The following is a 26,491-nucleotide window of genomic DNA, read 5'->3' as shown; positions in this document are numbered from 1 at the left end:
GCCCGGCGGCCCCGGTGGCGGCGGGCCCGGCCGCCCGGCGGGGCTCCTCTCGGTGCGGCCCTGTGCAAAGGCCCCGCTTTTGTCAATAAAAGAATAAAACCCGCGTTTCTCCATGCAAAGCTGATTTGTTGATGAGGTGGCGGGTGAGTGATGTGGCAGGACGCGGAAATTTGGGAGAGCTGCGGGAACTGAGGTAGCATCATCTCTCAAGGGCACGATCTGCTGCAGCTGGCCTTGTTTAGGGCTCACCTAGCCTAAAAAACACCTTTTTTTTTTTTCTGGTTGGTTTGTTTTTAAACCAGCTTGCAGCACATCGCGCCTTCCCTCGAGCGTCCCACAGCTCTTCAGGCCCTGCTGTCGAAATATGCAGTATGGCAAGCTGCAGGATTCTGCATTTTGCGTTGGTTTTGCTCAGCTCGCTGGGTGAGAACCTGAAATGGAAGGAAAGTCTTTCAAAATGATTCCATTACGTCCTGCCCCTTTTAATCTGTCGAGCCAAATCATTGCAATCTGTGCTGTACCAAAAAGGCTTAAAAAAAACGATTCGGATTAATTTTACGCCTTGTCAGTCTTTCCAAGCTGAGAGAGGTAAGACTTTCTTTTTGTGGGTGCTCCCAGGGCTGCTAAATGTGCAGAGCAGTCAGCACCCATCACATGAGCATCAGTACAAAATACATCAGCTCCAGCTTGGGCTTTTTGAGAAGTAGCTGGATATTATCAGCACTCAACACAAAAAACTCTTCAGCCCTAAAAGTGGTAACCAAGCACTTGAATCTCTGTCTTTGTTTTCAGGTGAATACCCCAAATCACTTATGCTAACAGCTAGTAGAGATTAATTTAGAGTTTAGACCCTCCTCCTGTTCATGTCAAAGGAAAGTTCCCACCGATTTCAGTTGTTCCAGGATCAAACCCTTATGCTTCGCTCTCTGCTGCAAACAACGAGAGATAATATTAATTTTGATATCTGTCTACCTGCAAGGACTTATGAAGGAATGAACCATATCCCAATTTTAAATTTATCTCAAAACCCCTGAGCAGTGCTTACACACTAAATGGGTTTTACACAGTAGTAGGAAGAACAGAAAACCCCTCAAGAGACTCATACTCTTTTTTTTTATTATTTTTATTTTTTTATTTTTTTCATTCCAATTCTTCAATTTAAAGCTGTACTAGCTTTATAGGTATGACTGATTTTATCTTTCCTTCTCTTTCAGAGTGCAATTGGACTTGACTGTTGCAAAAGTTTACACAGTATCTTGGAACTTGAAACAATTGAGTAACTTCTGCCATGCCTCCCAAAACATCGCATTTAATTCCAATCATTTGCAGCTCTCATAGCCGTGAGGATCTCAAAGGATTTTCCAGCATGATTCAGCTAAAGCTTGCAAGAGGCAAGTGAAGTCTAATAGTAGCTTGCAGTCATGGAAACAGGTTTATTTGCAATGGCAGAACCAGGAGCAGAGCCCAAAAGTCCCGAATCCCAATCCGCATGCTCTAAGTGTAAAACAAACCCGGTAGGAATTGAAAAATGAGGCCTGAGTCAGATTGAGAGCTGCATATTGGCAGAGACTGTTCCTTTCTGTAGGGAGAATAAGCTGACAATTTCTTCAGAAATGATAAAGCTCCAGGAATTTCATGCATTTTATCCAAACTCTGTAGTCTAAAAGTCTGACGCAGACTTTTTCAGCATCAGTGCCAAAAGCAGCAGACAAAAGTTAATGGAAGATGCATCTTCCTTGAGAGAGTGTGTTCTGTGAGAGCTGGAGAAGTATCTGTCACTTTGCACTCTTCTCTGCATGAAATGCAATCTCACAGACTCAGCAGAAAATATAACTTTGCAGCTTTTGTTTAAACAATAGTAGCATCCAGCAATGAGCAGGAAGTGTGCGCTCTCCATGGCAGTCTGGAGATCAGGAGTAAACTGACGGGTACTGTGGTTATTTGGGTGGGAAGAGGGAAGTCATGTACATAGAGCGTCTAGGAGAAAATATGTATTTCTTCTTGCTTGAGGAAAATAGAGAAAAAAAGTAACACAAGAGTTGATTAAGTCTGTTTTCTGAATGGATATGTATCTTGTGGTTAACTGACTTCAGTGCTGATGAATCCTCAGGTTCCAAATTCAATTTTTCCTTTTTTTTTTTTAGCATTTAGAAGGGCATATTCTCTTTGCATGATGTCTGGTGTGTTCATTTTTCCTGTAGCTGGGGCACTTTAACCTTAGCTGGTGCACCTCTTTACTTTTGCAAACTTATCTTCTCTATAGATCTGTAAAACTAGTTGCAGATACTAGATCCAGTTGAGTTACCCTGGCTGTGTCCCAACTCTGTTAGGAAAAGACCTGAGTATATCTTACTTGAAGCAATGTATACAGCTCTGGGTGAACGTACTGCACGCTCCAGCACGTCCCCTCACGTGGCTGATCAGAGAACCAGGGCTGGGATCACTGCCGTGACGTGAATGATCACACAGCTTTTTTTTTTTAATTATTATTCATAGGAAGTAAGGCTAGTAAAAGGCAGAACTAATTCCTTAGCTTTTGAATGGTACAAGATACCTTGTTCTGTATGACGACCAACATGATTCCATAAAAAGTGTGGCCTTTAAAAGGGTAATGTAGAGTGATAGGCTTGCAAGGCCCAAGCCTATGGTTGGTGTGAGCTATGTGGAAATAGGCCAATGTGTGGCAAATAAGAAACTGGCCTGTGCTGCTGATGGAGATTAAAAACGCCTCCTGAAATGGGCATTTCCCAGCTATATAGCTTTGCTGCCTAATGGCCACAAACAAGCTTGATTCCATTGCACAATGAGCACGAGTAAGAGTATGCAATGAATTACAGGCCTTACCCCACAGTTCAGGCCATCTCATAACACTCACAGTTTAATTCAATTTATCCAAGAAAGCTGAATAACACAATAGAATTGGGAAGCTGCTTGTGGGTTGCCAAGATTAGAGTCCACTGCTCTCATGCAGCTAGAAAATTGCAGAACTGAGGACCTGATCACACAGAAGAACTAATTTCGGGAGCCACAGCTTGTGTGTCCCTGGGACTGGTAACACAAGATTTGAGGAACAGTCTCCTCCATTGGACAAGCCATGAACAGACATTGTCTTTAGATATATGCAACAGGAAAGACCTGTTGCGGCCTGAATGTGGAAAGTAAACATAGGGTCAGAAGAAATGTCAGTTCTTAACTGCAGGTGAAGCCTGAGGGAACAGAAATTGCACACGTCTCTAAGGAGCTACCCTGCTGCTCACAGAAGCAAGTTTTGGGTTCACTCAGAAGGCAAGTAACAGGAAAAACAGGAAAAAGAGAAGGAAAGAGGGAAATCAGAAGTTACTGCTTGCACTTTATTTCTAGGTTTGCCATAGTTCAAATGCTTTGCAGTATCTAACTAATTTTCTCTCTCTTCCTTTTGTTAGACTGATGACATTAAGTATAAGTTATGCAGATACGAGTGTTTATAAACTTTGGTCCTCTCTCTTTAATGCAAAGCTTTTGGAGAAAATATGTGTCCATCTAAGTATGGCCATAAAGAGGTAGTTTAAAAATCCCTAACCAGTCATGCTCTTTTCTTCAAAAGTTGTTTTACTATGCAAGGAATTCAATCTGGAACAATTGCATTATTTGCAATTGTAACTTCCTAGCGAACCCTAGAATAGTTTATGTGGCTAAAACCTTTTCAAGAGCAATTGAAAAATTGTGCTATCCACTCTATTGTTTAAAGGATTCCACATGGTACAGATTTTTGAGTATACAGGAAGAAAATGAAAGCAAAGAAAAAATTTTGGCAGGCAAAAATCTAAGTGCTTCCATTGAAGTTAATTCATTGAAGTGATCTGGCTCCTCAGAGGGAAAAATACAAAGGAGTTCAGCAAAACCTTTGGCAAATCTTCCGGTTGTGGTATAATAGTTTAAGCTGCAGTGCTCTATAGACAGCTCTGCTCTTCTGTTAGGAATAACCAATATGAAGCAGAGAGAGTAGAGAATACAGAATTATGTTTAGTCCTAGTCAAAATGTACCTTCATTGGTGATTTAAGCTGAAATGATGGGCTTTGTATTGCAGCATGACCTAGCAGTAAGAAGGGCAATAGGACCCAAGAAAAATCTGTCTCTGCTCATGGGGTTTTGTTTTTATTTAAAAAGATAGAATAACAAAAGAGAGTTGAAGTTTTTTGATGGGTATTTTGAATTGGAAACAGTAAAATGAGAGTTACAGTAAGTATGGCCGACAGTAGTGTTTTTTGAAACAACAGGCCATAGCAGCAGTGGTATCTCATTCATTCAGCTTCCTAATCTTGAGAAAGCCAATTCATTAACATCACTAAGATCCATTGTGTCAGGGTCGGGCCATTTATCTCCTTTTCTCCCTCTGAGGTGTAAGCAAATCAGATATCCTGTAAATTCTAATGCTTGCAGGCTCACTTGTCAAGAGAAGGAGGGAGTGTTGCAATTACCGTGAAATTCCTTGTCCCATGTGTCATATTAAGTGGTATTGCCAAAAGATGTCCATGCTAAGACTTCACGAGGGTGCACTTTAAAGTGCTTTTATTAATCCAACCACTGTTAACTCTCAATGTGTCCTTTTCAGAACTGCCTTTGGATATATTTGGGAGAACATGATATCCAAGAAGCCTGAGTGGTCTTCGTGGAAACATCAGACTGGACGACTGAAGAGATGGAATAGAATTTCAGAGAACCTCTAAATCCCTGTAAATTCTTCAGCTGAAAGATCCAGGATCCTTCCCCTCCTGAACAGTTTAATGCAGGTAGGAATGCCAGATGCTTGAAAAGCCTAGTCATGGGCCTAGCTCCAAGTGTGAGACTACAGCGATTCCAGCGCCTTTTCTGGAGCTCTGGCTGTGCTATCTGTGCACAGATGAATAAGCAAAAATTCCTCTCAGCCCAGATTTAAATAACATGTCTTAGGACAGTGGATGGACCCAGCCAATCTAACTGTTTCTCATCTGTGCCATATGAATTCCTTTATTCCATGTTTTCCCTAATTTCTCCTGGAAGTTACAATGGTTTCTCCACATGCCTCTTTATATTTTACTGACATCCTCCTTCCAGAGCTGTGTCCATTAGGCATCTTTGTGCCTACAAAGAAACAGCCTTAAAACATCCAGAAAAGGAGTTATCTCAGATTTATAGACTGGGAAGTTTAGACAGAAAAACACCATGAGTTGCCCAAGGATACATAAAAACCAGCCTAGTGCAGGAAAAAGAATAGGGCAAATAACTCCTTCTTCCCTGTTCTGTGTTTTATTCACCGAACCTTTGAAAATATTAAAAAGCTTCCAACCTACCCAGAAGAAAACAGCTGAAGACAAATACCTGTTGTAAAATGAATATTTCTTAGCTGGTAAAAAGATCAAATGGAATCATTTACTATAGAATCTCAGCTTGAGTCTCTCCAGAATATTTGTTGCTGGGATATGCTTTTCTATGCTCTTTCCCCATTCATGCAGCATTAAGAAGCTCTCCTTCGCCTCTGAGGCCACAGGAGGTTTCACACTGCATTGTTAACCTCCTTCAGATCTTTTCCAGCACAATCCAAGTTACATTTACGTGCAGACATAATGTCGTTCAGCCTACTTTATGCCACTTACACCTCTCATGTTGCTATGGGGAAGACTGATAAGCAACCAATTAGCAAATAAAATATTTGAGGAGGAATTTGAAAACCTCTGCTTGGTGGATTTGTGTGTAATAGGCAGTGACATTTTATTTGGCATTTGTCCTTACCTAGATGAGCCTCTTTCACTGCAGCTACATGCTCTGTAGTCAAAACATGCTCTTCTCACAGGATTTAGAGGTTTAGACATGTAACTGCATCTTACATTGGGGATTTTTTTTTGCAATTCCCAGGAGAGGAGAGTTTGCTGACTTTAAAATGGCTTTTGCTCACGTGAAAGTGCCAAGAGCACCATCAAGTGTCTAAGTGGAGTAAAGACAAGAGCTCAGAGGCATCGATGCCTGGTCCTGCGCATCTTGCTTTTAAGCTTTAGTGGGGTGTCATGGTATGAATAAAAGCTTGCCGTCACTAGAGAAGTAACTGCTGAGGGGAGAATGGCAAGTTTGCTACCATTCCAAGGAGATATGAGACAATCTGGAAGCCCAGTGAGTCGGGTCAGATTCTAAAAAAAGAGTTTAAATCTTCTCTAGGAAAGAGGAGGAAATGGGATCACTGCCTACTGAGTGATGCCATGCAACAGATGGAAGTGCCATTGTTTAAGAGACCCTCAGCCCATCTTCCAAATCACAAGTCACTGTTGGGCACCACGAGGAAGGGCACGAACTTAATGGAGCTTAAGTTCATATTTAGTTTATTTCTTAAGAGAAGGATAAAACATCGGCCTCCTTATCTGGCTATTTTCACAAAACTTGCTATAAGGATATGCTGTCTGCCTATGTGTCTGCTTGTTTGTTTGTCTCACCTGTCTTAAATCATCGATCATTTTCAACCATATCTGATAGAATACAAGGAGTCTCAAAGATAAAAATTCCTGAAAGAAAAATGGCTATAGATAGCTATATCATTATGGAGAATATGGGAGACAGACCCCTATAAAAGTGCAGGAAATCTACACAGGCATAAAATCTAAAGTCACAAATCTGTAGGAAACTGGACTTCACCAGAACTTACCGCAGAATGAATGATTGTACTAGGTTCTTCTGTGCAGGATAAGCAAATTATTTAGTAATGGAAACTGCTTATGTATCTGTTTGGTTTTTGTAGGTTCATGTTGTAGTAAATTGTAGGACATTAAAGGATCAGACTGCCCAGGTTTGTGTCATAGAACTCATATCTTAATAGGCCATGGAAACTCCCATTTAGCTGAGAAGGAAAGACCTAATAATGCAGGTGCTATGGGGTTATTTGAAGTTCCTGCAATAAATAAATGGATGTCAGAATAGATAACATGATTTTGTTTTTCATTCATCATTTCTTTGGGTATTTGGGTCTGTGCCAAACCTTTGCAAACTTTTCTTGTTTAAGCTAATTAATGTGAATGCATTGCAAACATCACTTTTTTCACTGCAAAACCAAGCAAGTCAAAGATCTGCAAAACGATAATTAACTTTCTGTTTGAGAACAAAATGGATATGTTTTAAAAATGTGTTTTTATTATCTTATTATTAAAGACTACAGAAAAATGTTTTCCACAGCAAAACACAGAGAAGAACGGGGATGAGTGAAAAGCAAACATATCAGAAAGTAAATTATCTGTGAAATCACTTGTTTTAATGCTACAGTGAACAATAATACAAGTTTGGAAACAGCTTCTCCTCCTCTGGAGGATGCAGCACTTTTATTTGTGCTCCTGCATAGGTCAAAGTGGCTGCATTATACTGAGATTTAGATTTTTTTTTTCCACCAAAAGAATGCTAAATCTTGTCACCAACAAATTTATTTTGTTGGAAATGAAGAAAATCCTAGTCCTGAGGTAGACTGCAACTTACTCTGTCTTGTCAAGATAACAGCTATGAAGTGCGTTATCTTTAGATGCTTGGGCAGAAAGATAAGGAGAATTTGGAGCGTTAAAATGTGCAGCTGTTTTTCAGATCTCTTTTGCAATCAGTTTCTACTAACTTCCTGAGGTGTAACCTCTCCAAGAACACAGCTAAAATGAACACTTAAATGCTTCAAGAGAACTCCATAAATCTTAGGTTCTGTCACACTTTCTTCTCTTAGTACTTCTAGAAAGGAATTCTGAAGTGAAGAAATGACTGATATGTCTATCTTCCAGCATCTCCAATGCCAAATGAAGCCACAGTGCAACTACATACTAAAGTTTGTGGCCATGTAGCCAAGTCTTTGGCGTCACAGTCCATCTGGTGTCAGCATTTGGTTTTTTTGGTTAAGTCACAAATTGTATGTTATTATTTTGAAGCATATATAGAGTGGCAACTTTTTGTGAAGATCTGTTCACAGGCTAGTACAGCTTACAAAGCAAAAAATACTTTCTCTTCCTTGCTCAGTTTTTTTTTTTAACATTATGAGATAATTGACATTTCTTCCCGGTCTCTGCTCTCATTTAGTAAGTTGATAATGCTTCGAAAGTATTTCACAAATTCCATCCGAACATCTTCAGGATCTTCTTCTAAGTTGGAATGTATTAGTTTCAATGTGTTCAGTGGAGAAGCTTTGAAGTTAAATAAAAAAAATAATTAAGTTTGTTCTGGGCAGAAAATAAGGATTTATGTTCAAGTTATGTGACAGATGATGCTGAAGTAAGCTGGCATTCAGTAGTATCCATACCCCAGGTGATGTGTTACATGTTAAGAAATACAATGTTCCAGAAGGACTTCTCATTTCTGACCCTGCTACATAGTCTCTCTGTGGCCTTAGAAAAGAGATTCAAACTTTTCTGTCGTTCCCTTTTGTCATGAGGGATATTGCTTACCTTCTAGATGACTTTTAAGATTTAATCTTTCTGTTTTTGCAGAGCACTCTACAATTCTTACATTGACAAATTTAAATGAAGTTATATCACCAAATTTAAAGCCAAAGAGATCAATAATAATAATAATAATAATAACCACCTCCTGTGAGCTATAATTTATGATTTTTTCCTCCTTACCCAAGGTCAGATTTTCGGTGTCCCCTGCATGGCCTGGTTTGTGATGTGCGACTAGAAGACACTGGCTGTCTTGCAGTGGCTGCTGTTGTACAAAGCAGGAGTACCACATTTCAATTTCTTTTAGGTGACTGGGCAGCTCCGGATTGAAGACAATTACTACGCCATGGGAGTCCTTCATCAGAGCTGGCCAGCATGTTTCAAACCTTGAAAAACAGGTGCAAGGAAAATGGTAAGACTGATAGCTTGAAATTGGGTCTGTGCACTCAACCTTCCAGAAGTTTTCATTCTCTCACCTAAAAAAGGCATTTCAGTTCTTTTTCCTTACTAAAAAACAGTAGGCTTACTAGTGTTCTATTAGATTTGCAATTGTATAAAACAAACATAAAGAGAAAGCAAATATTCCTCAATCTCTTTCAGTCAGTTGACTGACTGTTTTCAGTCAGTTACGGTAACAGGGCTGCCTGTCTCCTGTATATTCATCTTAGGAGCGATGGACTTAGTACTGTCCTATTCAATTCTTATCAAAAACAATTCAATTCCTATCAAAAACAAAGTTTGGTATCAACTGAGATCATGGCAGAAAGGACCTTGTACCAGATGTTTTACAGTACAAAGGTACAAAAAATACAATGAGTAAAAAGGAGAGTATAATTTTCATCTCAGGAAAGTTATTGGCTGTAGGACTTGAGGACGAACATTCTGCGGAAAAACAACTATTAAGAGTTAAGTAGCCCAAAGGAAGTCAGGGAATGATGAAGCTGACTTACTTCTGATCACCGCTGCAGTCCCACAGCTCAAATCGACACGCTGCTCCCTTGCTGCTACCATTTAAGTTTGGCTTCTCGTATTCCAGGATCCTGTGAAAACAAGTGGATATAATGAAGCTGTCTGCACCACACCAGAGCGTGACGCTGCCCGAGGGGCAGCCATTTGTGGGGGGTTTCCCTTGTTCAGCACGGCGTGGTTTTGCTCACCTTACACCTTGCGTCGGGACATAGCTGCCAATCCCTTCAATGCTCTCTGAAACAAAGTTTGCCAAGACCGTTTTTCCAGACTGTCAGAAACGGGAGCAAAACACACCCATTAGGAATTTCACACATTCAAGCAGTGGCGGACACGACAGTGGCGGGGTTCTCCCGAGCACCCTGCTCCCTCCAGCCACAGACCTATGCGCACAGGTCTGGCCTCCCCCCTTCCCACAGACCTGCACCTTGGCAGGGTAAATACTCATTTTGGGGGCACGACGTTCGCTTGGGGGCTCTGCCTGAGGCGGGCCGCAGCGGGAGGATGATGCGGGGAGGATGGCTGAGATAAGGACATCCTCGGAGATGAGCAGGACCGAGGGCAACGGCCGGGGCCGAGGGGAGCCGGCGGGAAGGAGCGGCCGGGGCCGGGGCCGAGGGCAGCCGGCGGGAAGGAGCGGCCGGGGCCGGGGCCGAGGGCAGCCGGCGGGAAGGAGCCGCCAGGCCGAGCGCGCTCACCTCACACGGCCCCACCAGCAGCACCTTCGCCTTCAACATGGCGGCGGGCGGGCGGCGGGCGTCGCCCAGCAACGCGGCGGGGGAGGGCGAGGCGCGCTGCGATTGGTTGCCGCTGCCGCCGTCACGTGACGGGTGCGCGCGCGGCCGCCCGCGCGTGAGGGGAGAGCGGGAGGAGCGGGGAGGTCCCTGGCGGCGGGGGCGGCCTCTGCGACGCGGGCTTAAAAGTGCAGTTTTAAGTGTAAAATTGTCCCAATGTGGAGAGGGACTTGGTGGTCCCAACACACAAAGATGATGTGGTTGGAAACGTGAAAGTTGAAGTGACCATGAAATGTTGGAGTTTAACATCCTATGAGGAGGAAGCTAGCAAAAAGATGGGTGCAAGATGGGAGAATTGCCTAATATTCAGTCACCACTCCCTCCAAGCTCAGGATCAATGCATGTCTAGGAGAAAGAAGGCAGGCAGGGAGGGGAGGTGACCTGCATGGATGGGCCGGGAGCCCTTGGGAAAACTTAAACGTAAGAAGAAAGCATACATAGCTGGGAAGAAGGGTCAATCCACTTGGGAAGAATACACCAACAGGTATATAGATGTGGTGAGAGGCAGTACAACCGAACAGGATGGATCCCTCCAAAGCATCGCTGATTTTTCCCTTTGTTTTTTATCGACAACTTCTCTCTCCTAGTAGTGAAGCAGGCAAGACAACAGACCCCTCTACCTTGCTGCTCGGCAGCCAAAATGCTGCTACACTTGGATACCTTCATGTCTCGGCTCCTCTGGATGAGAGAAGGACTCCAGTTTGGCGTACTTGAAAAAGCTTGCAGTGTTTGTATAGCATTCTTTTCCATGCCAGACTGCTATTATGCTCCTTCTGCCTTTGCTTTATTTGGCTTCTCTTCAACCCAGGATGCTTGGGGATTTCTTTGACCTCAAGGCATTGAGTGCAAGCATATGATTCCCAGGGGACCAGAGGAGTCCTAGAAATGAGACAGCAGCCGCGTCTCACACCTCCTTGGCGCTTGGCAGGTTTGCTAGTGCCCTTCTCACACTCATTTGGAGCATTCCCTGTTGACAATGTTTTTCTTTGACAGGCCCAACTCGGTAGCCCATGTCTTCTCACCATCAGTTTAATCAGCCAATACACTGAGTAGGAACTATGCTTGTTTTCTGTTCCATGGAAGCCTAACAAAAGACTGCTATTATGTGCATCTCTTAGCAGGCAATTCCATAGCCTCTCCTGTAATTAAATACAATGTGGTAATTACGTGTGTATCATGTAATTCTGTTCTGCTTTTGTAGAGCTGCCACAAATAGAGAAGGAAGTCTGAGTTCTGGCTGGAGGGATTTCCTGCATTGAGGAGACAGACAGGCATGGTGGGAGCAATGGTGGGAGCAATCTGATAATACATATTAAGTGAAGTGGTGGGTGCACAAGAGGAGATCGCTCTTTCAAGAGATCCAGAGGGGAGGAGTATGCTGTTGGAGACCTCTAGCATGCAATGAAAGGCACCAGTGCAAAGAAGGGGTTCTGGTGTGCACAGGACAGCATGCAGAGTGACTCTGAGGGGACTAGAGATCAAATGGAGGGTTCTTGGACAAATTGGAGGACAAACAGAGGGATCCTGAAAGGTCCAAGTGGCAGTTGGAGAGGGCTCTGAGCAGTCTGAAAGACAAATGGAAAGCTATGGGGTGTACCAAGAGCTAACTGGATGTCCAAGAAGGTAAAGAGAGGTTCTGTAGACCACCGAAACACAAATACAAATTCCAGTCTGGACAGTAGGGATCCACACTGGAAAGAGAGGAAAAAGAAGGTTTTGGAGCACATCAGAAGGCCATGGAGAGCTCTATGGAGTACTGGAGGGCAAACTATGGCCCACAGGTGGATTAAAAACTCCATCTGCTTCCCCAAATGGAGATCACCTCCTCCAGACTCATCTGCCTACTAGCTTGTACCATCACCAGTGCCTCAAAATACACACAGCAGACTCTGGAGAGCAATCTGTAGGACAGTCACAGGCTGTTCTGATTGTCCGACCAGGAGAGGGTCATAAAAACACATTAAACAGAACCCCTTGACCTGGCATACCTCTGTTGTAATGGCGCAGGGCATCTCAATGTTTGATTTCCACACTGGATGGCGACTGCCCTACAAGTGTTTACTTACTGAGCCGCGCTCTTCAAAGCTCCCAAAGATGCTGTTCCCAGGGCAAAATTCACCCAAGGAGCCAGGCACTCCCAGCAGAGAACACTCCAAGGACTGTTACTGGCGCAGACATTGTTTTCTTTGCATTCCAGGAAGATAATGCACCTATAGCAACGGCCACTTTTGTTTCAGGTCTTGTTTTCTAAGGGCACAAATTCCAGCCTGATTCCTTCCCAGTGAGAAAGGAAGCTGAGCTGAGGGGGGGACCTGTTCACCCCGCCCACTGCAGTGGGAGCTATAAATGCCCCTGTGGGATCTGCTGCTCTGCAGCTTTGAGCTTCAGAGGTCAGTCCTTTAGAGAGAGCATGGGTGAGTGCTGGCCTGGGAACCGGGGCCCTTCTTGCTAGGGATGGGATGGGATGGAATGGGATGGGATGGGATGGGATGGGATGGGATGGGATGGGCAGTCCAGCAGTGTGCAGAGGCTGTGCTCAGTCTTCTCCGCACGCTAATGGGTAACGTGGCTGCTGAGGGCAGTGCTCACCTGCTACCTCCTCGGACATCAGGACCTTGTGCCCTGTCTATTGGCCCACCCCAGACAATCCCCTAATTCTTGTTCTGCAGGAATGTTTCCCTGTCAAAATCTGGCTCAGACAGCAATCAGGTGCTGTTCCTGTGCCATCTTCGACATGGCTTTTGGAGGGGCTGAACAAGGGGGAAACGTGGGGGCTTCCAGCTCTTGAGCAGATGATCCCAAGCCTTTTGGCAGGCTCTGCAACTCAGAGGGTCCCGTTCGCTGTTGCACAGCATGCTTGGTGCATTCCTGCATTCCTCAAGGTCATTCCCGCTGTACTGTGCAGGAATTACTGGATTTCCCAGCTCTCTGGAAGGAGGATCATGTTTCGGCTGTTTCAGCAGTTTTCTTCTTCATTCTAGCAGCCCAGGGCCTTCTGCTCCTTGCTTGTGTGCTGGTCTTGGCCACTATGTGCTCTGCCATGAATATGCAAACCTTACAGATCTTCAAGAAACCTCCTTCCCATACTTCAGTGAGCGCTCTGAAGAAAAACAGTACGTGGAATCCAGTGGGTGCTTCAGCACCCTCATCACTAACCCCTTTCCTTTTCCATGGTCTGGGTGGGCCTGGCTGGTGTACAGCTCCAGCCGCAGCACTGGACTAGCGGGGACTTGGTAAAGAGCTGCCTGTGGGAGAGTGTGTGATGTGGCCTCAGATCTGCAAACCACCTCTGTGGTAGGCAGGCAAGTGGGCTGAGGAGAGGCAGCACCAGCCCTAAGCTCTGCTCATGTGGGGACAGGAGCAGGGCCCAGCTGGCTGGATTCCGTTGGCTGCAGTGGGAGGGTGCAGTGCCTCCTCCAGGACAAGCTGGAAACCAGCACAGTAAGGGTACAGGTGTTGTGTGCTCTGCTACAGAAGGCTCCAGATAGAGAAGGACCTTACAGTTTCTCAGGCCCTTGACCTGCTCCGGGATGAAAGGTGGTGTATGTGGGGGGCTGCAGACAATGCAGACTGCAGAGCATGTGCATGTGTGTGGGTAATGCGTGTGTGGAGGTATGGTTCTCTTGTTCCTTCACACACAGTCAGAGGCAAGAGAATCTCCATGTGCCTCGCCAGCATACCCTGGTTTAGTGACACAACTCCTGTTTCAGGAGGTGCAGAGGAACCTGCCAGTTTTAATGCCATTCTCCTGACCTGATACTAGCATGGCCCAGTAGGCCTTTCACTGGGGAAGCCTGCTGCTAGGTGTCCTCTGGGGAGCAGAGACCAGCCAGCCAGTCATGCCGACCTCTCTGAGATGGGACAGTTGAGCATCTCTAGGGTACTTGGGCAAAGTAGCCATCTGTCCTGCCACAAGGCAAGGCGGGGTAATGTCCTGTTGCACAGTGTTGTTAAATTGTCCTCTCTTCTATCCTAGGTTGGCCAAAGGACTGCAGTGAGATCCCCGCTGGCAGCTCCAGTGGCATCTACATCATCCAGCCTGCTGGATTCCACCAGCTCGTGGTGTACTGTGAAATGGATGTGACCGACGGGGGCTGGACAGTCGTCCAGAGGAACCGGCATGATACAGAGATCACCTGGGCTGAGTCCTGGAGCACCTACAAGTATGGCTTTGGCAATGTGCAGAGTGACTACTGGCTAGGCACTGAGTACATCTATCAGATTGCCAAGCAGAAGGTCTACCAGGTCAAGTTTGTTGTCGAGGATGCCACAGGCAGCCCCAAGTTCGCAGACTACAACCTCTTCAGTCTGGAAGATGAATCCCATGGTTACCGGTTGAGGCTGGGCTCCTACACCGGGACAGCAGGAGATGCCATGACCTCAGACAAYCCCAAMAAKGTGCAYRACARCATGAAGTTCTCTRCAAARGATCGAGATGAAGACACTTACAGAGGGAATTGTGCCTACAGCTATGAGGGTGGATGGTGGTACTCGGCATGTTATTCTGTACGGCTGAATTTCAAGGGTGGCCTGACATGGGGTAGCCTGTGCAATGGGAACTGCAAATCATCTCTCATCCTCATCAGACCAGCTCCTTACCATTAGCACTCCTTCTCCTGCTGTTCTGCACTGAGCACAAAGCCGGACCAGGGTTCTCCTGGGGCCCCTCTTTCCAGAAAGAAAGAAGAAAATAGCTCCTGATATGCAGGGATATCCCCATTCACCCCCAGCCTTCCAGTCAGTGAAGTAGCAAAGCTCCCTGCTTTGTAGATACCAAGCCTTTCACCTAAGCTGGGTTTTTATGGATCATTAGTGGTACAGAACTTTAGAAACATTGACGTTTCTAAGCATGCTCCTTCTGGTGAGAAAACTGTGGACAGGAATTGAAAGCTCTCCTGATCCAGTTAGCTCCATTCACCTCTCTGCTTTAAGGGCATGGAAGAATATCCCATGACTTCAGCAGAAAAATATCCATCATCACTAGCTGAGAACTTGACCAGCTCTGAGCACAGGCAGACCTTGCATGCACTATATCTCTGCTGTAGTTTGTAGTTGTGCTACAGAATAAAATTGCTTTCCAGAACCTGCATAGGGATGTGCAAATCTGTCTAATTTGTGGGAGAACCCCAGACTGCTGCTGGCTTCTACCCAGGAGTTAACCCTGGGGTTCTTGTGTATTTTTTATAAAGGTATTTCTTAATAAAGACTAAAATGGAAAATTCAAGATAAAATTGGCACTTAAGTAGGAGAGTTGGGTCTTAAGGTGGAGATCTTTCAAAAAGGGGGTGCTAGACTACCTAGTCAAGAGCAAGAGCTGAGGGTAGGAGAGCAGCATCTGTTCATACATGTTAGCCATGACATGCAGTTAACCAGGACTGCCAGGCCAGATCAGCATCATCCTGCATGTTACACTCTTCAATGTTGGTCCCAGCCTTGTCAGGCTCCACTGAATATAACTGAGAGAGGAGAGAGTTTGCTAACATCTCTCCTCCATTTTACCTCCAATTTGGTCTCACCAGTGCCAAGAAGAACGAAATCATCTCTCGCTCTGCCAGCTGTACTCTTTCAATACTGCCTAGCATGCGGTTTGCCTTCAGTGCTGCAAGGGCACACTGCTGAGTCCAGGCAAATTGTCATTCACTAGGAGCCCCATGCCTTTTTCTTCAAAGCTAATCCCCTGGTTAGTTTGTACATCCAGTGGAACTGGAAATCAGTTTTTAAACCAACAGACACATTACAGGTTCCAGAAATGCTATTGCAGTCAGCTCAGACTGGGAAGATTTGTTTTTCCCCCATACATTAGCCCATGGAAGACTTCATTCTACCTTAGAACCCCTGTGCAGGCATTTAGAGACTAGCCTTGCTACTCAGCCCAGGAAAGTGGCACTGCTATTGCTCTGAAGAGAACCCTGGGATCATGGTCATGGATCCTGGCCTGCAAGTCCAAAATTGCTAAGGATTCACACCCACAAACTTTCCTAGAACTCAGCTTTTCTTATAAAAACAGAGAAGAGTGGCTTTTATTAAGTCCTAAGCTCAAACTTCCCTCCATCCCAAGGGAGATCTGTAGCCACATGCGATGGGACTGACTCACGTGCACCAAGAGTCTTTCCTTACGCTGTTTAGGGATCCCACATCCTTCTCTGCACACCTCTGTAGGTGGGGATCTCCCTTGCACGGCACGGAGCAATCAGGTGCAGATGGCAGGTGAGGGCTTTGTGAGTTACCAGGGCATTTTCCTGGCCATGCTAGCTAATCATAACCCGAGAGACACAGCTCAGTGCACAGTGGCTAGGACAAGCCATTGGAAGCAGTAATGCGGCCAGGGACCTGACCGAATTAGGAGCGACAGACGGAACTAGGAGCGACAGACGGAATTAGGTAGCTATGTGCAACACCGGCACTAGAGGGAGAAAGCTCCGGTTACAGGCAGCCACTTCAGCCAGTCACTATCAGGACACAATCTGCATTAGGTCTTGCATTGTGAAGCTTGTAAAAGAAGAAACACCAGCACAAAATTCCTTCATTGCACCTAGCTCACCAGCTCAGTGTGAGGGAAGAATTAACTCCACAGCTTTGCACCAACCCAGCACTGCCAGGCGGTCATGTTGAAAGCAGGTCTGAGATTCCTTGGACAGGGGCTGGGCAGGAGAGCTGGGCAGAGGGGATCTTTGTGGACACATATGCATAATACACCCACCCTCCTCAGGTCCATTATGCCTGGGGTTGAGCAGAACAATCTTTCCTGCATGCACGTGCAATGTCAGTGCAGCAGATAGACACAACGCAGAAGAGTCTGGCTCCAGAATTTATTATAGCTGATTTCTCCCACCGCGTCAAGCAGAGTTGTCAGGTTTACAGGGCTCGGGAAGGGAGCAGGGCCTGAGTGAAAGCAGGGAGCGTGTGGATTATGCAGGGAAAGAGATTGGCGCTGGCTTCCCTTCCCCCAGAAGAGGAGTGGGGGCACCCACCCCAGAGCAGTGCTTGGGTTCCAGTGCTGGCACCATCATGGCACTGGGAAAGGCTGCAGACAGCGTGATTGCCACGTGAGCCCCAGAGCTGCTGTGTTTCACTCTGGTGACGACGTGGGAGCTGCAGGCAGGGCAAGAGTTGCCCTAATGCTGGTACAAGGCTGCTGGCAGGCACTGGAATGGGGCACTGTGTCGGGGGTGGTGGCCAAGCTCCCAGGAGGCTCTCCAGCTTGCTCAGCACACATCTGTAGGTTTCACCAGGATGAAGGAAGATATGCAGTCACCACTTTTGCAGAATCCTGGCCATAGGATGTAGTTTTTGGCATTCAGCAGGATGTTATGACAATTGTCATACCACCAACCCCCATAGCTGTTGGCACAGTTCCCTCTGGCCTGGTCCTGGTCCCTGTCATGAGTGGTGAACTTCATGTTGTCGTGTATGCCCCCATTCTTGGTATGGAAGGTGGTCAGATAGTCCTCGCCCTCGCCAGAGAACCTGCCCAGCCTCAGAGGGTACCCGCTGGCCTCGCTCTCTACACTGAAGATGTCGTACTCAGCATAGTGGGTGACATTGGCCTTATTCTGCACGACGAAACGGACCTTGTAGGTGTTCTGCTGCGTGAGCAGGTGCAGGTACTCGGTGCCCAGCCAGTAATCTGCCCTCACGTTCCCAAAGCCGTACTTGTAGGTGGTCCAGGACTCCTTCCATGTGATCTCAGTGTCATGAGAGTTTCTCTGGACGACAGTCCAGCCCTTGCCTTCAGTGTCCATGTCGCACCAGACCACCCGTGGGGGAGCCTTGGCTGGCTGGATGACATAGACCCCACTGGGGCTGTTCTTGCGGAGGTGGCTGCAGTCTGCAGGGAAGCCTGCGACAGCATGAGTGGCAGATGCTGGATGAGGTGAAAGGAGAAGAGCTGTATGAGCCAGTCAGGGTAACAAAAAGCTCCCAGATGGGTGTGAGGTCTCACAGCAAGAAGGGTTGTTTTTAAATGTCATCTACCTTGCTTAGGCCCCTCCACTGGCTAATCCACAGGGTAACACAGTTAGACATGTCCTCTAACACAGTGGCCCTGGTAAGAGTTCTGGGCTCTATTTCTTATGACTTGCTATTTTTATTTGGAGCTTTCAGGTGTATCTAGCCAAGAAAGGAGAAAAAAAACATCCTCTCAATCCTGATGATGAGCACTAAGCGTAGCTGACACACACAGGGCCCTTGACATACTGAGGTACTGCTCTTGTGAGGATTGTAAGTGTCCAAAATGCACTACTGGATGAGCACATGTAAGAAAAACTTACGTTTTTCCCTGGAAATTATGGCATTGAAAAAGCAAACTAAGCTGTACCTTGATCTATAGGGATCTCTTTCCATGGCTTGTTACAGTTCATCTTTAGCAAGGCTGGTCTGTCATGACTAACTTGGCAAACTAATTTGCCATCTGATTTTTTTGTTTTTATTCCATATCTTCCAAGGAATATTTTACAATGGGTACTTCAGATTCAACGCTGTGAAATCCAGCTTTCTTTGGGCACAAAGCCCTTGCAGCAAGCATTACCCTCCCTGAGAAGAGGAAGGGAAGACTTCTAACCCAAAAAGAGCTCCAAAAACTGTGCTGGGAGCATCTCTGCTCAGATCACTCAGATTCACAGAATCAAAGTATAAAACTCACTCATGGCGAAGTCACTGAATTACAGCATTTGGGCAAAAACTCTGTGATTTCAGTTGAGAGCCACCAAGGGTGCCAGGGGTAAGATGGCTCAGCAGGGGACAGGCTGTTTACCTTACAAGCCATGGCCCAGGAGGGCCAAGTCCTTGTGTTTGTGGAGTCCCTGTGTTGTGCACCAGCCTGGTTGCAAGCTGACAGTCGGCAAACCTTGGGATCACTGCTGAGCCAAGGAGTGTCTCTGCTGTTCTGCACCTTGGTGCCCAGACAACGTCCCCCGACCTGCTCCATACTTACCATTCCGGGAGCTTGCGGTGGGCGCTGCTGGGCCAGCACTCACACAGGGAAGCATCCCCATGACAGACCAAAGGATAATGCTCCCATGAAGCAGGGTCATCCCAGCCTGGAGTCCTAGGGAGGAAAACACGCAACACGGTGAGGATTCCTTTGGAGCTGAGGTGGTCCCTGCCCTTCCAGGCACTGCTGGCAGGCCCAAGGGAGCTCGGAGCACGGCGGGCTGGAGACTCAGGGGACGTGAAGGAAAAGAGGGCTCCCTGCGTCTGCCTCTGCAAGGCTAAGTGGAGTGAGAAACACCCTTGTTGCCCTTCTGACCTGCCCCTTCCCTACAGATCTCTTATTGGAAATAACAGCCTGAGAGGAGCTGGAGAAGAAAATGACAGGGCTAGATCTGGGGAGAGGAGTTTGCCTGAGGGAAGAAATAACAAAAAGAAATATTTTACACTAGTCATTCTTAAGACTTTTATATAAGTCCCTCCAGCCCAAGGACAGACAGTGGGAAACCAGAACCAGAGGATGGAACCTGTGTGTCAGATACCATCTCCCAAGCAAAGAAAAGGAATCTGACTTGACCCACACCCTAACACGCGCATGACCACATGCTTCTGGCTCCCAAGCACACCACTATGTCCTGCACCAAGTCAAGCACTGGAAGTGATGCCATCATGCCTGGGAAGGACCCCTGTGCAAGCACACGTGTCAGAAAGGGAAAGGACAAAGCTGAAATGTAGGACTCCGTATTAACCTCCCCGACAGAACAGAGGAACAGAGAGCATAACAGCCTGGGGAAAGCTTAAGCTTGCAGCAATGATGTATGTTGTTCAGCTTTGCTCTCGTGTCCCTTCTCCTATGAGGGCGCCTAGCAGTGTACATCATCCAGGCAAGATCAGGTCGCTATCCTCTCAATCATCTGGAGCCTTTGTATACTCACCCCAGCAGTTCTGATCTGAGCCCAGCACCACACACCAGCACAGCATACTGTTGGGAAGATAACTCACCCATCCCAATAGCACTGCTGAACGGAGAGCGGGAATCCCGTGGTGCTCCCTCCCGTGCAAGCCTTGCACAGTGACTTTATAGGCACTGCACACACCCACTTATGTTCACTCTTGGCATTTGTAGAGGTACAAGGAGACACTTGCAGCCTGTGACTCTTGAGCAGTTCTCAGGTCCCATGACAGTAAAATTAAACCCTTTTTTGGGGAAAGGGGCATTTCTTGCTAGATGGAGAAATGAAACACACAACAATCTTAAAACAACTCCCCTACACCTCTGACGAGGGATTTCAGCTGACTCTTACGGCTATATAAACACTACACATGAATCACTCACTTGGAGCAATTTCTGAAGTGCCACAATCAAACAGAAGTGGAAGGCCCCAGCTTTTTAAGGACATGCACACAGAAACTGGCAAGAAAGGGGAGATTAAGTTTCCAATCAAGCCCCAAAAGTGACTTTTGCGAAGATGAGGAAGGTCCTCAAGAGACCTACCTGTTTGGTAACTCTCCACTGGCAGGATTCAGGATCAGGGATTTAAATCTTTGGGCTGGTGCCAGTGTCCAACAGCCCAGAACTTAAAGCACAAGTAGGTGACCTCTGGCACCCCAATCTGCAAGCTCTGAGCAGAAGTCAAGGGCTCCAAGTGGCCAGTAGTTGCCTGAAAGCCCCTGTGCCATTGTGCTTCCCGATCCCTGTCTTTGTCCTGGTAAGGCCCTCCAGCCCCAGCATTGCTGGCCTGTGGTTGCTTCTTATACAGGAGCAGAATGATCTCAGGGCAGCCTGTTTGGGAGGGCTACTTGGGGTGCCAAAAAGTGCAGATGGCTCAATAGCTTTTCCAAGCCAAGTTTAAGAGGTTTAAGAGGATAAAGATGTGGCCCATCTGCCTTCAGCTTCTGATCACCAAATATTGGTTTCAATAGCTTATAGCACACATTTCCCTCACTGAATAGCCAGCATTGTCTTTATTCTTGTTGTTCACATCAAGTCTGCTTCTAGCTGAGACTTCCACCAAATGATATGGATACCCCCATACTGAAGGAGCCCATGTCAAGCAGGACAATTTGTGTATCTGGATGGACATTGTCATCTTGCACTCTGTGAAGTAAGGGCTCCCTCTAGCCATCTCCATCTGTACACTTAGATTTTCTCCTTTCTTGGCTAGAGATTGGGAACCTGAAGAGATCCCATAGTCCTCCACCTCATTTAGTTTGGGAAAGTCATAGAAATAGCAATTCCAACCTCCACTGTCACCATCCAAAACCATACAAAGGCCTGCTCAGCAGGCAGTGGATGCTAGGGGACAACTGTGATCATATCTCTTGGCATACTAGAAGTCTCAACATGTAGAAGAAGAACAGCCTGGCATTTTAAGAAATATATGGTGTAAGCCTTTCTGGCTGCAGACAGAAGCTTGAACTGAGACCATTTTACTCAGGATAATGCCACAGTTTCTGATACAGTCTCTCACGTGTCACAGGCACAGGAACTGGGGTGTGAGGTGGGGGACGAGAGCATGCCTTGTGCAAGAGGCCACGTGGCTACGGCAAGCCAGGCACATCAGTGGGGAGGCACCTGGAGAGGCACTTTCTGAAGTTTGGTTCTTCGATAAAAATGCACAGTCTGCCAAGGAACATTTGAGCACCTTGAGTACTTTCCGGAGGGTACTGGAGAGCCTGGGTCCCCAGCGACTGTTTGCCTCAGTACCTGCCCTGGAGAGGGTACTTTTCCCTTTGATGCTTGATTTCCACCCAGGAGGTTGAATGCTAGCTGCATATTTACTTAGCAAGTTGAAATGTTCAGAAGTTCCCAGAGAATGTTGTTCCCTGGGGAAACCCCACCGGAGGAGCCAGCACTGTGAATTGGGGCTCTTTCAAGACATCATCTTATTTCTACTGAATTATTTGCTTTGACTCTAAAGAAAGCTCTTCACCTTTGTGAGACACAGCCTTCTTTGTCTGAGGACATACTACTTAATGGTGAAGAGCAAACAAGCCATAAACCACCAGTGCTGTTGCCAGCTACAGGACAAGTGCTGCGGTTTGAGTCTCGTGCCCCACTCCACTCCTCCCTCGCAAGTGATATAACTGCAGGTCCGGCCAGTCCCTGAGCCAGGCCCAACCTGCCCAGCCTCCCGATCTGCAGGTCCCCGTGGAGACAGCATGGGTGAGTGTGGACTGGTGGGCCGGGTGAGGGAGCCGCTCTGCACCCACTGCGTGTGGCCACAGGTCACACAGCATCCCCACGCTTTGTCTTCTCCTGGGTTCCTCTCCTCCCATGCTCCTGTCCATCTCAACAATTGGCTTGATGTGGCTTCTCTGTGCTCTGGGTGAGGAATGGGAGCAGAAGAATGCATATTATACCATTTAGGGGTTACATAGGTGCAGGCCTGATGTGCTAGGTGGCTAATATTATAAATCTTACATTTATCTAAAATTCTTTGTAATTTTGAGTTCTCCAAGAGAGTATTAAATATCCAAAATATTCTTGCCTAAGCAGCAATATTGAAGATATATTGAATCTTATAATAGATAAGGGGCTAACGTGACACAGGAGTTGAGAAAGGGATCAACATGACTGAATTGTGGTTAAAAGCACTTTGCTGTAAAACTGTAACCAGCACAAATGGTTGCAATAATGCCAGGCATTCCAGAAAGGAGTGCTTGACCCTGTGAGGACTGCAATGACCTACAAAGCCTCACAGTTGACAGTCCCAGGTTGATCATTTTCCTCCTCAATCATTTCTAGGAACTGTGACAAAACCAGCTATCCCCGGGCAGGGGTTTGACTCTGCATCCTTCCAAACAGAACAGGATCGCATTAATAATCTGGATCATCTATCACATGGTGGAACAGGTTTCCCCATGGGCATCTGTCAGCACCAGTTTCCACTCTCTAGGAACCATGATAGACCCTCTGTGGTTTAATTTAGATTTACTATTGAAATTGGTGTTTAGTTTCAATATTACAAAAAGTGGGCTAGTCTCTCTAACTGCCCTGAACAAGAACAAACCAGAGCAGCTCGTTACAGGCACATTCTGAAGTAGTCATATAACCACATGAAGACCACATGAAATCACATTTGCTCCAACTAGGTAATAATTCATATAAGGTGACTCCTCTCAGTCACACAACCGACATGCAGGGCCCAAACACAGACACACACTTCTGCCTGGGCCTTCCCTCCTGCTCATTTGGGTTCTAACTGCCCTCCAGACCTGGGTGGAGAACACACAAGCATGACATGAGAACATGATGGGAGCTGGAAGAAAACAGGATTCCTCCTTCCGTATCCAACCAGTTGTCATCTCCAGCACCAAGACCTCCTAGGTTCTCCCAAAGTTTCCTAGTTACAGTAACTTTGCTTTGGGACAAAATTTTAAATTTTTCTCTGACTCAGAAATGACCAACATCAATTGTCACTGCTGATTCCTCCTCTAGATTAATATTTGGCAACTAATTGGAGTGAGTGAATTTGGACTTCTATATTCTTGCGAGAGTTTTATAACTCTACAATTAAAGGATTCAAATAAGATTCATGGCTTTTGAATGTCAGGCTCAAGTCCTCTGTTTTTCTCCATTTCTTCACTTTTCAGCTGTCCAACCTTCCCGTCTCCTGCTTCTGACCTGCCTGCTGGCTCTGGCAGCTCCTCTTCTGGCCATTGACATAAGAAACATGCACCTCCTCAATGGCACTCTGGATGAAGTTATGAACATCCTCACAGGGTCCTTCCCACTTGGTATGTATTCCACCGTGACAGAGAGAGGCAAACAATGTTATATTCAATAATATCCTACACAGATCTTCACCCCAGTCCAAACTCTCTAATACCATGGAGGGAGGACTAAATACTGCTCAATATATGGGCAATGTTAGTACAATGTAAAGCACCATTCCTGCCTTATAGGATCATCTCATAAGATCATCCTCTTCTCTGTACCTTCTACGTCTCTTTTCCTGTCCGGCATGATGTTCTTCTGCCCCCTTCCAAGCCCCTTTTCCCAGCTCCAGATACCTAGACTAATTTTCCTGTGTCTGCTCTCACATCTCTTCCCCCTCTAATCCTTATTCTTCCTGAGTCATTTCCTACCTGCTTCTACTCTAATCTAGTAAGCTGTCTTTCCATGCTGTTGCTGCCCTTTGGGGTCCTTCCCACACAGAGGATGCCCAAACTCTTCTCATCAAAGGAAGTATTTGCCCCATCCTAATGTTATATAAATTCCTCTAAACAACCAACTGGCTGATATCTTGAAATCGTCAAGTTTGGAGAAACAGTGGGGAAACAGAAATGTAGAGGGATAACACCCAGAGAACATCACTTTCCACAGCAGGTATTTGACATGGCTGCTCTCAATCCTCACTCCTGTCTCCTCTGTTCTTGTCAATTCAGATGAGGGTGAGAACCATGTTCGGCAGGTCAGAGACACTGCCCACCACCCACCAGCGGTCCATGGTAAGTCTCTCTCCGATGAGGATATCATCTCAGAAAGCCTAATCATTGCTGGAAGCCTAAAAGCTCATGAGGAACTCACAGCTCTACCTGTGCCTGGGTAGTCCCAGGGAAACCAATGACTTTCTATTAGGCTCTGGGGGGTGCCACAAGGTGTTACCTTTGAGGGACTCTAGCACCAAGCATGCCATGTGCCATGTAGGTGAGGGAGATCTTTAACATGTGGAGTTTTTCACCTGAAAATCCCAAGTGGAAAGTGAAAGTTCATTATTTGACTTTGGAAATTGGTGACTGGTTATTTTCCTGTTTTTACTACACAGTGAATGAGAGGACTTGGTGAGACAGGGACCAAATAGCTTATTGAACTGCCCGAGTCAGTGTTAGCCCATCTGACCACAAGATATGGCTTCACTGGGTAGGAACAACCGCTGACACTGGGAGCAGAGTGGGTTACCTCCCATAAGTGCACTCAACTGTTTATTGTAATAAGGACTAATCCTCTGGAGCTTGGAAAGACCACTGTCAAACCAAACAAATCAGGAAATCTCAAAGGAACTACTTGAGTAACCCCAGAGAAAGCCAATGATTTTGTCCTGTTGAGGTCATAAGGGGTGATTCCAAGACAGTGCAAGAGGGATGTGGAGCTGCTGGAGAGAGTCCAGCGCAGGGCTACGAGGATGATCAGGGGCCTGGAACATCTGCCCTATGAGCAAAGGCTGAGGGAGCTGGGCCTGTTCAGCCTGGAGAAGAGAAGGCTGAGGGGGGACCTGATCAGTGTCTGTAAATACCTCAAGGTAATTTTTATTATTTCAAAGCTTTGGATTCCTGCTGTGAATGGCAGGAATACAGCCCAGGAATGTGTCTACAATAGGATCTAGGCACAAAAGGTATATTAAGCACTTTCAGTGTTGTATTTTGTGAGATCTAATGTTATAACCCTCTCTCTTTCCTGTCCTAGGTTGGCCTAAGGACTGCAGTGAGATCCCCGCTGGCAGCCCTAGTGGCATCTACATCATCAAACCTGCAGGACTCCACTACATCCTGGTGTACTGTGAAATGAATGTAACAAATGGAGGTTGGATGGTCATCCAGAGGAACAAGAAAGACACACCTGTCACCTGGGCTGAGTCCTGGAGCACCTACAAGTACGGCTTTGGGAACGTGCGCAACGAGTACTGGCTGGGTACTGAGTACATCTATCAGATTGCCAAGCAGAAGGTCTACCAGGTCAAGTTTGTTGTCGAGGATGCCACAGGCAGCCCCAAGTTCGCAGACTACAACCTCTTCAGTCTGGAAGATGAATCCAATGGTTACCGGTTGAGGCTGGGCTCCTACACCGGGACAGCAGGAGATGCCATGACCTCAGACAACCCCAACAAGGTGCATGACAACATGAAGTTCTCTACAAAGGAYMRRGATSARGACACTTACAGWRRGAAYTGTGCCTACAGCTATGAGGGTGGATGGTGGTACTCGGCATGTTATTCTGTACGGCTGAATTTCAAGGGTGGCCTGACATGGGGTAGCCTGTGCAATGGGAACTGCAAATCGTCTCTCATCCTCATCAAGCCAGCTTCCTACTGTTAGTGCTCCCTCCACTCCTGTCCTCTGGGGACACTCTGCAAAGGCTTTGCATGGTGACAGAGTTTGAGCCTTTCTGGAGCAAAGTGAGGAGCCAAGGGGTAATGGGGAGTTAATGAAATACCACTTCCCTTTTCTTCTCTCCAAGGGTAGGCTAACTGTCTGTTCAGCTCTATTTTCCTGTGCTTGCCAATGAGCTTTTTCTATTATATTCATAATAAAAAAATTACTTTCAAAATTTATGGATTTCACATGTACATTCTCTGTGGAAGGAAGCCACTCAGCCCAGGAGTGATTTCCTCAAAGCTTCTCAGCTACCTCCAGTACTCATAGCAGGCAAGAAAGCTATATGCTTGAATTTCCAC

The 26,491-nt window shown here is 46.3% G+C and overlaps 4 protein-coding genes across 4 annotated transcripts; 2 read left to right on the top strand and 2 right to left on the bottom strand.

Moving 5' to 3' along the window:
* Positions 1-7,381: 7,381 nt before the first annotated feature.
* IFT22 (intraflagellar transport 22) lies at positions 7,382-10,109 on the bottom strand. Its single transcript, XM_026050179.1, has 5 exons — positions 10,071-10,109; positions 9,564-9,643; positions 9,357-9,446; positions 8,590-8,792; positions 7,382-8,151 (listed from the first exon to the last, which is right to left on the bottom strand). Exons 1-5 carry the CDS (start codon positions 10,107-10,109, stop codon positions 8,003-8,005), a joined length of 561 nt encoding a protein of 186 aa, XP_025905964.1. The 3' UTR covers positions 7,382-8,002.
* On the top strand, positions 8,773-15,251 carry LOC112956698 (fibrinogen-like protein 1-like protein). Its single transcript, XM_026050178.1, has 2 exons — positions 8,773-8,818; positions 14,143-15,251. The coding sequence occupies exons 1-2, from the start codon at positions 8,782-8,784 to the stop codon at positions 14,769-14,771; spliced, it is 666 nt and encodes a 221-aa protein (XP_025905963.1). The 5' UTR covers positions 8,773-8,781; the 3' UTR covers positions 14,772-15,251.
* Positions 15,252-17,371: 2,120 nt separating this feature from the next.
* On the bottom strand, positions 17,372-20,100 carry LOC112956658 (fibrinogen-like protein 1-like protein). The gene is made up of 3 exons (XM_026050144.1): positions 20,097-20,100; positions 19,099-19,212; positions 17,372-18,006 (listed from the first exon to the last, which is right to left on the bottom strand). Exons 1-3 carry the CDS (start codon positions 20,098-20,100, stop codon positions 17,372-17,374), a joined length of 753 nt encoding a protein of 250 aa, XP_025905929.1.
* A 2,156-nt stretch (positions 20,101-22,256) lies between these two features.
* LOC112956657 (fibrinogen-like protein 1-like protein) lies at positions 22,257-26,132 on the top strand. Its single transcript, XM_026050143.1, has 4 exons — positions 22,257-22,260; positions 23,691-23,834; positions 24,486-24,548; positions 25,504-26,132. Exons 1-4 carry the CDS (start codon positions 22,257-22,259, stop codon positions 26,130-26,132), a joined length of 840 nt encoding a protein of 279 aa, XP_025905928.1.
* The last annotated feature ends 359 nt before the right edge of the window (positions 26,133-26,491 follow it).

The sequence above is a fragment of the Nothoprocta perdicaria genome, unplaced genomic scaffold (assembly GCF_003342845.1).
Source record: "Nothoprocta perdicaria isolate Ctin4 unplaced genomic scaffold, notPer1 scaffold_66, whole genome shotgun sequence".
Taxonomy (NCBI): domain Eukaryota; kingdom Metazoa; phylum Chordata; class Aves; order Tinamiformes; family Tinamidae; genus Nothoprocta; species Nothoprocta perdicaria.
Note: the sequence above shows the minus strand (reverse complement) of the source record. Positions and strands in the feature narration are given on the sequence as shown.

Coding starts and splice junctions, on each gene's coding strand:
- IFT22 (XM_026050179.1), bottom strand. CDS start 10,109: ATGTTGAAGGCGAAGGTGCTGCTGGTGGGGCCGTGTGAG. Junction 9,644..10,070: donor TGCTGGTGGGGCCGTGTGAG/GTGAGCGCGCTC, acceptor CGTTTCTGACAG/TCTGGAAAAACGGTCTTGGC. Junction 9,447..9,563: donor GTCCCGACGCAAGGTGTAAG/GTGAGCAAAACC, acceptor TTGTTTTCACAG/GATCCTGGAATACGAGAAGC.
- LOC112956658 (XM_026050144.1), bottom strand. Junction 18,007..19,098: donor CACCGCAAGCTCCCGGAATG/GTAAGTATGGAG, acceptor ATGCTGTCGCAG/GCTTCCCTGCAGACTGCAGC.